The sequence below is a fragment of the Megalopta genalis genome, chromosome 17, assembly GCF_051020955.1.
Source record: "Megalopta genalis isolate 19385.01 chromosome 17, iyMegGena1_principal, whole genome shotgun sequence".
Lineage (NCBI taxonomy): Eukaryota > Metazoa > Arthropoda > Insecta > Hymenoptera > Halictidae > Megalopta > Megalopta genalis.
In genome coordinates, this window is record NC_135029.1 from 3235184 (window position 1) to 3247457 (window position 12274).

Here is a 12274-nt window from a genome sequence, read left to right on the forward strand (position 1 = left end):
TACCAACGAGAGAAAGAAGATTTCAATTAGTCAATGAAATAATTGTTATCCCATAACCTTTTTTCTCTCTTTGGTTGTAACAATTATGGTCCCTGGTTGCACATAGTTATAGGATTATCATATTATTGTTGTTGTTTATGAAAAAATTCTATATACAGTACATATTTTTGAAATTGGCGCTACATTCATTAGAATGACTTTAGTTTCACTTTCTGACTACAAGACGGCGACGGCGAACCGAAAAAATTGTCAAGTTAAGAATCAATAGTGCTTTATATTTTGTATCATGTTTGTATGAACCTGTTACAGACTCCGAAGATTTCAAATTTACAAGTATTGTACAGTAAAAAGAAAATTCAAATTATCGGTAATGCATGTTTTATTTTATTTAAAAAATGAAACAGTTGATACATTGAAGATTTTATACATTAACAAATTTGGATGATAGGAGAAGGTGAGAATTATATAAATCCTTATTAATGTAAACCGAGAAAGTTTGGTCAACTATACATATGTATTTAAATTGGTATCGTGTTATACGTTTAAACAAAGAGGCTATCATTTTTTAATCATATGATGAATGTAAGTATTCATTTAATGATTTTATTATTCTGTAAATGTAAAGAATTTTATACTTTTAATTTAGATTTGTTAGTGTTAAGATATTCACAAAACTGTTTGCTTACTATTTAAGTGTATTATTATTATGATTAATTTTTATGTAAAATGTGTCAGTAGCAATAATAATTACTTTACATTTTATTACTACTTAGGTCCTTGATGGTTAATAGACATTTGGTTCTATTCTTGGATAATATGGCAAAAAGGAATCAGGATCCAATTGTTTTGTGTTACTATGACTGTGTAATCAGAGCAAGCGATATAACATTACTTCAAGGACCGCATTGGTTGAATGATGTCATAATAGGATTTTATTTTGAATATTTGGATGTCACAATTAACCAGAATGGAAAGAAAGATATATATTTTATTGGACCAGAATTAACGCAACTGCTGAAGCTGACTGATCCGTCTCAATATGATATATTTTTAAATTCGACAAGTATATCAGAATGCAAATGTATACTTTTCCCTTTAAATGACTGCGATAGTAGAGAATCAGCTGGAGGGTCACATTGGAGTTTGCTAGTGTATTGTACACAAGAAAAGACATGTTATCATTTTAATTCGTTTAGAGGTTGTAATTATGCTGCTATGAAACTAGCAAAGAATATAATGAATTATGTCCTTGACAAGGATGAACCCGAGAAGAAATTTGCCGAACCAAATTGTCCACAACAAGATAATGGATATGATTGTGGAATTTATGTTTTGTGTTTGACAGATATAATTACAGAACACATTTTGAAAACAGGACGAATAAGTGGATGTGATTATAGCCAAACTAAAAGTTTGGTTTCCAAAAAACGTAGACAATTATTGGATTTGATAGACGAATTAAAGGAGAAAGAAAGTGCTAAAAACTGATAAGCACAGTTTGCTATCAATACAGAACTGTTATATTTTTTTAAATGCTTTGGATACATGTATTGTAAATTCAGTTTACATTGTTGTAGTTATACATTATTATGTATGTTGTTAATATAGAGATAAATAAAACTGATATTTTTGATGAAATTTTCTAGTTGAAATATCTTTTTATCATACTTTTCAGGAATATTTTCTGAAGACATTATACATGGTTTTACCCTATTAATTGTTTATTATCTTTGTACTTGTAAAATGTTTTTATTATCGATCTTGAAAAAATTAGATATTTAATTACCACCAAATATTAGTTAGCTTTCTAGCTCATTCAAATTTCTTTGGCTAATTATAAGAATTTTATATGAACATCTTATTTTTAAATTCGCAAAACGCGATCTACAAAATTGTAATCGCATATTATGTATTATGAAATGATAGGAGTATAAACTGCAATGTTCAAAAGTGAATTCTACAATGTGAATTCAGAGATTTACTTAATATTAATGTGCCTTGAACAAACAAGATAAAATAGTATAGTTTTCACGAAAATGATTTCTCTGTACAATTTTGAAAAATACAATTGCGCAAATGGAAACCTTTTTATTACACCATACTATAGTTTTCTAATATAAATACATTTTTCTTTAATTGACTCATGTCGATAGAAACAACAAAGCTATTTTAGATTTCAATCTTAAATGGCCTACTTTATAAATTCAGTAGATCGTTTTATCGCGCTATTATTTGTATATGCGCGTATATATGTGTGCACGGTAAGGAGAACAGGATTCGTGATTAATTATATAACTAAGTGTATTTTATCTTATGACACATTATTGGCATATGTGACATATTTTAGAAACATTGTACAATAGTATATTTTTCTAATTAATAACGGTTAAAATAAGTCGAGGTATTTCAATATCATCGGTGTTCACATTCCATGAGAAACATAATTGGGCTGCGAATCTTATACCGTTTCTAATCTTTTGAAACTCAGCATAAATAAATGTTTAAGGTGGTGCAGCAAAATTTATTTTCTTTGCAATACGATGAAACCCTTAATAAGCCAAAGAAATGTTTTCGATTATTACTTCTGTAAATCTGCTCATTAAAATTGATATTTCTCTGAAAATTCGCATTCCAGATATAACTAAGGAAACCCGATAACAAAACGAATTATTAAGCGTATTAGGAACAATCAGTTACTATTATATTAAACAATAATAAAAAATAGAATGCTTATCATTATTTTATAAATAGATATTCAAGTGCTTCTGCGATGCTCCAATAAAAACTAAAACGTTCTGTACGAACAACGAACGTTTGAATAATATGTACACCGTAGGAACCTTTTTGTGAACAATGTAATATATTTAACAATACAACACAGCCCACGATAGTAAGGCGGCTGGCGTATATTGCCAAACATTAATCTCAGATACCATTCAGAGGCATGCCCACGATATAAAATACACGCATCGAATCGTACCTAGTTGACTCCGGCAGTTTATCTCTTAGTTAGCTCGCGAAACGTTAAAGGAGCCAGACAATATTCGTTAATCCTAACTATTCAATTCCAGTGTCTTCGAGTGTGCTTCCTTGGTTCGCGTGGAAACTTGTTAAGTACAGATTGTTCTAACGGAACGCAACGCATTACGATTATTCGAGCTATATTTCGCAAATGTTAATTGTTAATAACATAACGGTGATTTTCTAAATTCGAATTTGATCCAGCATTCTGCGGTCTACTAATCCACGGCTTGCCAATTATTGCTCGTCGCAGAATAGAATGGAATATACAGATTACTAAATGTAAAACAATAATTGTGTTAAGATGTAAGAAATGTTTTAAGTCGTCTTAATCACGGTCAGATGATTCTCCCGTCATTGCGAAACATCGCAAAAGACGATGGAGAGATACTTATCGACTAGGAGAGATACTTTAAGTGCTTAAACCCGAAATGACTATGATAATGGCTTTGTTATTAACTTATGAGTCATGCTATTTCGTAGATAGAATCTCTGATAACTTCGAAGGATCGACCACGTTAACTGGAAGTTCAGGAATAAAGTGTCATGTAACTTTCTCCGATCCCAGTCGATGAGACCTGACCATGCCGGCGAAGCAAAACGGGCCCGAACTTGAGGAAAATGGAAAACGGGCGAAAGAGCAGAAGGAAGATGATCAAGATCCCAGTGAAAATTTTGATCCACCTGACGGCGGTTGGGGCTGGATCATCGTGATTGCCGCGGGATTTTCGAATGTGAGTGAAAAGTTTATTACGAACATCGCCGATTTCACGTCGATACGAATTTATTCCGATACGGCAAAGAAAACCGGTTCTATTAGCGTACCTAAGAAATTTCGTTGCTCTTACACGATCCTCTCAGTCATATAGAAAGCCGGAGCGAAGCGAAGTTATTTCGTTCCTCCCCGTTCAATCGAATGCCGCTTGTAACACTAAATCAACCATGGTCAAAAAAATGAGACCGGTTGCTTATTTCACAATTCTACAAACTTTAGAGACTTTGCCATCGGAAATGCTCTCATAAGTTGCATTATTGAGGCAAGTTTCTTTCGAATGAGAACTTTACAAAGTCGACATGATTTCGATCTTCTTGCTTTTATGAGGCAATAAGGCCAGTCGCTATTACCCCACGGTAGGTTTAGTGGGCACTCGATCTAATCAAAAGCACTGTACCATGACGAAGTAATCGATGCCGTTGTCACAGATGAATTCAATGTTTATGCGATTCTTTCAGTTTTGCATATTGCCGATGTTGCAATCGTTCGGTTTAATATTCAGAGATAGATTCGCTGAGCTGGGAATCAGCACGTCGCAAACAACAACTATTATAAATATAAATTGCGCCGTGACTGCTTGCACAGGTAAGGCATTCTTTTTTTTCAACCGGTCACTGCAAGACGGTTCCAACACGCGCGCTTACATTTGCCTTTGTGTGTCCTATGTTCACCTTATGTGCGCGCCCATTATCAAAAGATGTAACTGTCCGATAGGGACTGATAATACGACGTGTCGATTACATACTTCGCAAAGGGAACGCCGGCTTATCGCGGCCCGGAGCTAACAATACTGTTCTAAGGCGGACTTATTCCTTAATCATTATTCCATAATAATCATGCTAACTGTGTGCGATTTCATAAGGAATAATAGCAGTATGTTTGTACTACGTAGGCGCTTATCTACGCGTGCAGCAAATCTCATTGTTTCGCAACGTTGGGCATAAATCTTTGAACATATTGTTAGTGGTAATAAAAAAGATGCTCGCAGAAACTTTATGCTAAATAGTGTCTTTTCCTCATTACAAACAGCTGCAGCAACAGGAAACTCGAGGAATCCAAGAATTACCTCGGATTGAGGAAAAATCGAATTGGTTATTGAATGTGCGCAGGATTCCGTTCCGTTCCGTTTCGCTTTACTCCCACAGACTCAAATGTAGTTGACAGCGGGTCTTTGTGCAATTTTCTATTGCTGCGAATCATTTTTGAAACGTTCAATTCAGGGAAAATTTTGCTTTCGTTGATTAGAATATCCAATGCGGAAAAGTCAAAAATATTAATAATTTTTGATAATGTCAATGCTTTCTTGTGTTTCACAAATTTGCACGTAGCATAAATGCATAGAGATCTGCTAATGTAATGTCTGTTAATGATTGTACTGCGAGTTTGATGCGCTCACGACGAAAATTAATAGATAAAACACGAAACGATAAAAAAACGTTACAATTTATCTATCTAAACTTAGAAATTTGCTCTCTACAGTAAATTCTCTCTAATTGACCCTCAGATTGTACACAAAAATGGAGAATTTGGGAGGTGGAGATACGATTATTCGAGCATTGCGGCTTCTTTTTATAGTTACCGATTGTCAACAACTATAGAAACGAGCCGCAAGGCTCGAATAATCGTATCTCTTCTTTTCATATTGTCCATTTTTGTGTACAATCTGAGCGTCAATTAGGGAGAACTTACTGTATTTCCTGTTTCTTGTATAATTGATATAAAAGATTTACTACTACCCCTGGGAAAAAGTATTCGTACACCTTTAAAAATGCAATAACTTTTTTAAAACTGGACTAAATGACTCGAATTTTGTTTAATGACAATTCTGTACAATGACTAAAATATTTCTTTTTAATTTTGGTATTACTTGGAATGACAAAAAGAGAGGTAAGAAATTCCCGTTTTTTATCTTTTATAACTTAATTTTACGACTTTCATGACTTGCTTAATTGAAACACTTTTATTTTATTGAATTAATCTTTGAAACTTATATAGTCTGTAGAAAAAAACTATATATGTTTGCTACGAAAGTATGTTTAATATCGTTTGTAACAATAAAAAAGAGATATCCACTTCTACTCTATGTATATCAGTGACACACAGCTTATGCAGAAGATCATTTATTATTGTATATTCGCTGGGGTGAGTTTTCGGTGGCTTATGTTCATGCATCGTAATATTTGTTACAAAACACAAATCACATAATACGTACTAAAATATGTTTAATAATATTTACATAGAGCAAACTATTAATATAATTGTTCATTAATTAGTCTATAATACTAGCTATAGAATTACTATACTAATGCTAGGTTATAGTAGTCTATAATACTAGTACTATAATACTAGACTAATTACAGCGGTGTTAATGCACAAAAAAAAGTAAAATACATTTTAATCATTTATTATCAGATGTTAAATCGCTCAAACGCAAATATCTATCCGTTTTTAGGCCAATTTAAATTGTATCGCTCGAGTCCTTTAATTGCAACTTGCTTTATTGCTCGTTTTACTTAAAAAATAAAAAAGGATAATAAAAAGGTTACCCACGTCTTAATTATTAATAAATTACGCAACAGATAAAGCACAGCACATAACAATAAGTTAATGCGAATTTACAGCATTTATAGGCATCTTAATGACATTTGTTCTTACTATTGCAGGTTTATTCAATGGCCCGCTATTTAGAAAATTCAGTTTCAGACAGGTAGCTTTCGCCGGTGCTCTTATTTGCGCCATATCGATCACAATACTGTCAACTATGAAATCTTTCGTTGGTGCTATAGTGTTCTTTTCCTTTTTGTACGGTATTTATCTTATTTCGTCCAAGTTCTGTTCCTTTCATTATCTGAAACCTATAATGTACCGGACTCATAATTTCAGGTGTCGGAATCGGCATAACACTGTCAGCAAATGCTCTAGCTCTGAATACGTATTTCAAAAAGAAAAGGAGAATAGCGACCGGTTTCAGTTGGACTTGTACGGGTCTGGGACCTATTATAATACCGCAGGTCATTGCATATAAAATAAGACTAATCAATAAGTTGAAATATCGGTAATTCAAGCGTAGACCAGGGCTCGGAATTAACCAGCACGCGACACACAGATCGCGAGGACTACGCCTCCTAACTCCCGTCGCAGGTCTCGTTCCCCGACGATCGTCTAAGTGCTGCGCACACACATATAGAGCAACAGGTACACGCGTCCGAGGTGCTCCGAGCCGAAAGTGGCAACGGAAGTCAGGAGGCGTAGTTCTCGCGAACCCCGTGTCGCGTGCTGAATAATTCCGAGCCCTGACGTAGACTAAACAAACGTAAATAAGTGACGCAAAATGTGAAAGCGCCAACTCCGAGAACATTCAACGCATACGTGAATCTATGAAGAGTTTCTTTAATGATTATTTTGATTTTTAGATAATCACATTGTTAATGCCCGTGTATGACGTAGAAGGGACTACTCTGATTATCGGCGGTGTTACATTTAACGGAGTCGCGTGCGCTCTTTTGCTGCAGCCCGTGTCTCGACATCTGAAAAAGAAACGAATTACAGATCAATCAAACGCCATCGACGACGTAGAATCTGAAGAGCCATTTACGTACACGAAGGTACGTCTCCACAGTAGACGATTTCATGGATAATGAAAGTAAAATCTTTCCGCTGGACATCAAGTATTATTCACGTTTGTGTGCGTTTACATGCAGCGTGTCCATCTTAAACATCCTAAATAATGGCCAAACATTGTATTAAGCAATACAGTCTGAAAGTCACATTTTTCAAGATTTCAAGATCATTAACATTTTCTAAATATGATCGTATGCGACCTAAGTGTCGTGTCATCCGAGTGGCACATTGAGTATCAATAATAAATAAAAATAAATATAGTTAAGAAATAACTACACGGTAACAAAATCAACGAAGGAAATTTATTTTAGAATAAATCCAAAATGTCCATTATCTTCGATACATGCATACAAAGTAAGGAAATACATACATACAAAAATAGCTTGTTTTCGTCAGTATAGTGTAACTATTATTTTCTTATCTGTTTTTTATCGTCCATTATAAGTGAAACGTTGGAGATGTTTAAGTTACATAGGACACGTTGTATAACAAGGCCATAAAATCTTAAACTAATAATACGAGGTTGCTTAATAAACGTTATTAATAATTACTGATTACTGTAAATCTTGCTGAATAAATTTCAAACTACGATAAATAATTATAAACAAACTGTAACAGCGATAGCTACAATTTTGTACAGGTCGAAACGGAACCACCAGTCGAGAATAAAGACAATACTTGGGAGAGCGAAGCCTCAGAAAATATCGATGACAATGACCGAAGCAGTTACGGTGCTTTGAGTCTCGCGAAGGAAAAGTTCAGTAGCCAGTATTTGTATTACGACGATGCAGAAGACGGCGCTTCCGGTATAGACGTTATGGCTCCAGGTGTCCTCATGATGTCACGAGCTAACGATGGCTGGTAGGCACAAAACACCAAAAACTGCTGTGGCAAAAAATAAAAAATATGTTAACGAAATAGGTATTCGAGAAAAAATACTTCAACCACGTCAGTTGCGTCGAGAGTATCGAAGAAGGAAGAGCTTTTCAAATGTCCCCATCGGAAAATGTCGTTGCCTATGTCTAGGCAATCCAGTCTACCTAGAGGATCGTCAATCAAAAGTATCAATAGGTATACGATAGTTCAGTTGATCTAAGAATCTCATTAATTTATTATTAACTTACTATCTTGCACGAGAGAGAGAGAGAGAGATGATTGTCACAGATTATTATAATGTAGTGCCGAATAATAGAATAACGTTTCTTCACGGGAAATGACTACATCGCAATTGAAAGAAAAAGAGTCGAAGACGAAATAAGGAAAATCAGTTTTATATAATTTTATCTACTCAATTTAATATTATTTATATTATATTTATTATTTTTTTAATTTCTCTATCCACTACGCAGACGTGAAACACTACATTTTCCCCAGCTTAAGTTAATCTAAAAGTCTTATTGATTCATGAAGATTATCAGAGAATGTTATAGTACTGTATTATAAATAATAGTGTAACGTTTCTCCTTACGAACTACATCATAATTAAAAGAAAAGGAGAAGAAGAATAAGTAAGGAAAAGTATTTTATTTCCTACTCTCTTTTGAAATCTTTGTCTACTCAATTTAGTTTGTGTGAAAGATTATTAAAATAATTCTTTTTATGGATATTGTATTTACTACTACATTATTAAAATTGTTATAGTTATTAAAAAAAAAGAATTACGCAGACGTGCAACGCTGTATTATTTTTCAGTTGCATCTTTACGGTAATATGGAAGTGACCAAGTGTTTTTGTAAATGTTTTTTATTTATTTTTATGTTATTTTCAAAAGTTAATAAAAGTATCCGTTCGATCAAGAATTATCAAAAAGATCATAGTAAAATTTCTCTATACTGTTCGTAGACAATACAGTGAAAATGATGCTCTCCGGAAAAGAATGTCCGGATATCAATCAAATGCGCCGTCTCTTATAATTGTCAATAAATTCAATGAGAAGTCTGATGATTGTAAAGATCCACTCAACAACCGATTGGTAGAGCAAACCACTGTGATACCCGAGGAAGCGGAATCATATCAATTAATAAACCACGTACGTATTAATATATAATTACAGATAGAATTTTCTATTTTGTGAATAACGATTCAAGGGTTTGGTTAAACTTAAGTGAAATAAAAGAAAGTTCTCACGATCCTAGAAACGCTGTAAAATCGTAATTCGTTGATTCTATCGATGCTTTCTGTAGGACAACAATTTTAGAAATTTACATTTTCTCCTATCGTCACAGTTTTCAAATAAATTAAAATATCTGCATAAATTAACGTACTTTGAATATTTTCATACTTCAATCATTCTTTACTGTTTATATCTATTTATATATATATGTAATATTACATTATATATTGTTAGGAAATAGTTTAGATATTAATATATGTATATAAATAAATGTAAATAGATATAAATAGATATATATTATTATATTATATATATATATAAATAGATGTAAATAGATATTAATATATTTATATATATATATATATATAATATAATATATAATATTATATATATTATACCGAATATTATATATAACTATTTATATCTATTTACATTTATTTATATACATATATTAATATCTAAACTATTTCCTAACAATATATAATGTAATATTGGATAAATTGTTCCATTGAAAAGAATCTTATAAAATAATTTTATACAAGAAAACACGAAAGATTGTCGCAATTGAAAGCTTGCAGACTTCGTTAAAATTGATTTCTTCGGTAAGTTCACGGGGAAAATAATAAAATTGACAGATCTGTATTCAGCGCACATATCAATATAAGAAACTCCCAAATATGCAGGGTGGTTCAGTAAAAGTTGGCACTTGAATGTATCCGTTATTTTTGAAGATACGAAGAAACTTTGTTAACGCATTGTTCACCGGCAATTTTACAACGTCTGGGCATAAGAACACGAATTAACTCGCGACCAGTCATTAATGCGTTAACAGAGGTATTTAAGTATACAGATAAGGTGGAGAGAAAGATATATAGTCAATATATCTTTATAAAAAAGAAAACGGCGAGAGCCGCATCAATTGATACACATATAAAAAAAATATGATTCTATTTAAAAACGTGACGATAAAGACCTCTTTATACTGAAATACTCCTGTTAATAAAGTTGTTCTCATATTTTTCAACAACAGCAGAGATTTTCAGTTGTTAATTCTTATTGTACCAACCTATGCCACAGCATAGTTAAATAATATGTTTGCTTGTCTGGTCGAAGAAATACAATTTCTATACGTTCAATTACGTTACGCAATGTATTTCGGGTTTTTAGGAGCACGTCGAAGAGGAACAGAAATCTTTCTGGCAGAAACTGATCATATTCTTCGACTTGGATCTTCTCCGTGATTCCATTTACGTGAATTTGATGATGGGCCTCACGCTCGCCACTTTCACGGAGTTGAATTTCTCACTGTTGACGCCGTTCATTTTGGCCGAGTACGGATACTCGAAAATCCAGGTTGCAACGTTTATGTCGATCCTCGCTGGCGTCGACGTGCTCACCCGATTAACGATCCCGTTCATAGCCAATCTCATCGGATGGAGCAACAGAACTTTCTTCCTCGTGGGTGTATGCCAAATGGCCGTTGGTCGCATCGGTAAGACACGTTCGAATATATCAATAGATATTAAATGTGCTATAATTAAACGTCTGGCAGCCATCTGTACCACTGGTCAGACAACGACTGTCTCTCAGCAAGTTATTATTGGCAACGTGTCCTCTTTTCCCTGTAGAGAAAATCGTAATGCGAAAATTGAAGACTTCTTCAAATAATGAGATACGACAAATATAAATGAACAGTACATTTTTATTTTTCACAATGTGTGCACAGTTTTCGACGATAGAAATAGGAGACGATTGTGGAGGACACCATAAAACGAAAATCAAGAATGAGAAAACTATATTTTTAATTACGATTTCACATTATTGTTGAGAATTATATAATCTCGTGTATTTTGCTATAATAGTATCAGTGATACAATATCAGATATAGATCGATTAACTATCGCGTAATAAAACAGATCTTTCATCACTCGTTTCTTCACAGGAATTGTACTGATATAGAACTGAGATATATATATATATATATATATATATATATATATATATATATATATTATTATGTTATTTTTATTATGTTATTATGTTATATTTATTATATATATTAATTATATATTATATATATGTAATTATGTTATGTTTATTTATTATGTTATTATATATATGTAATAACAATATAAAATAGTATATAATATTAAGGTATTACAATTTGAAAAAAGAAACTGTGTCGTTTGTCACGAAATCAATTAAGAGTGACGATCGATCGAGAATTTAATTGAATGAATTGGTCTTAATTCGTACTGGAAAACTAACAAGGCGGTTCAAGTAACATTCAATTCATTTCTTTTTTCAGTATTAGCGCACGTGCAAGATTTCCAAGTTTCGCTGGCGATTGCTGTTTTATTGGGTATTGGGAAAGGTTTGCGAACAATTTTCATGGCGCTCGTGATACCGAGTCACGTTCCCTTATCAAGACTTCCAGGTGCAACTGGTATACAATTGGTGACCAGTGGCATAGTTGCGTTAATATTAGGCCCAATCACTGGTTACATCAGAGACATCACATCCGACTACACGATCACACTTCACTGTTTAAACATCCCAACATTTTATACTACGATCTCATGGTGCGTCGAGATGTGTTTCGTCAAACAAAAATCAAAAAAGGCGGCACAGGAGAAAGATACATCGAAAATAACAGTGGCAGTTTAAATTTCTGTGGACCAACTAACAATAAGATCATTATAGTGAAGTGAAGACAAATAAAGACGTATTGTATATTTATTGTA

The 12274-nt window shown here is 33.1% G+C and overlaps 2 protein-coding genes across 5 annotated transcripts; both read left to right on the forward strand.

Annotated features, from left to right (window-relative positions):
- The first annotated feature begins 253 nt into the window (after positions 1–253).
- Positions 254–1638, forward strand: LOC117222867 (sentrin-specific protease 8). Of its 2 annotated transcripts, none has more exons than XM_076527053.1 (2): positions 254–582; positions 774–1638. In XM_076527053.1, coding segments are annotated over exons 1-2 (717 nt in total). In that variant the 5' UTR covers positions 254–580; the 3' UTR covers positions 1489–1638. The 2 variants fall into 2 exon arrangements, with proteins under 2 accessions (XP_076383168.1, XP_033330750.2); XM_033474859.2 differs by having other exon boundaries at positions 254–454.
- A 1311-nt stretch (positions 1639–2949) lies between these two features.
- On the forward strand, positions 2950–12274 carry LOC117222865 (uncharacterized). Of its 3 annotated transcripts, none has more exons than XM_033474854.2 (11): positions 2950–3327; positions 3505–3755; positions 4255–4381; positions 6460–6603; positions 6680–6807; positions 7210–7401; positions 8058–8278; positions 8339–8488; positions 9260–9446; positions 10698–11022; positions 11839–12274. In XM_033474854.2, the coding sequence occupies exons 2-11, from the start codon at positions 3606–3608 to the stop codon at positions 12195–12197; spliced, it is 1983 nt and encodes a 660-aa protein (XP_033330745.2). In that variant the 5' UTR covers positions 2950–3327; positions 3505–3605; the 3' UTR covers positions 12198–12274. The 3 variants fall into 3 exon arrangements, with proteins under 3 accessions (XP_033330745.2, XP_033330743.2, XP_033330744.2); XM_033474852.2 differs by having other exon boundaries at positions 2951–3109; XM_033474853.2 differs by having other exon boundaries at positions 2951–3109; positions 3509–3755.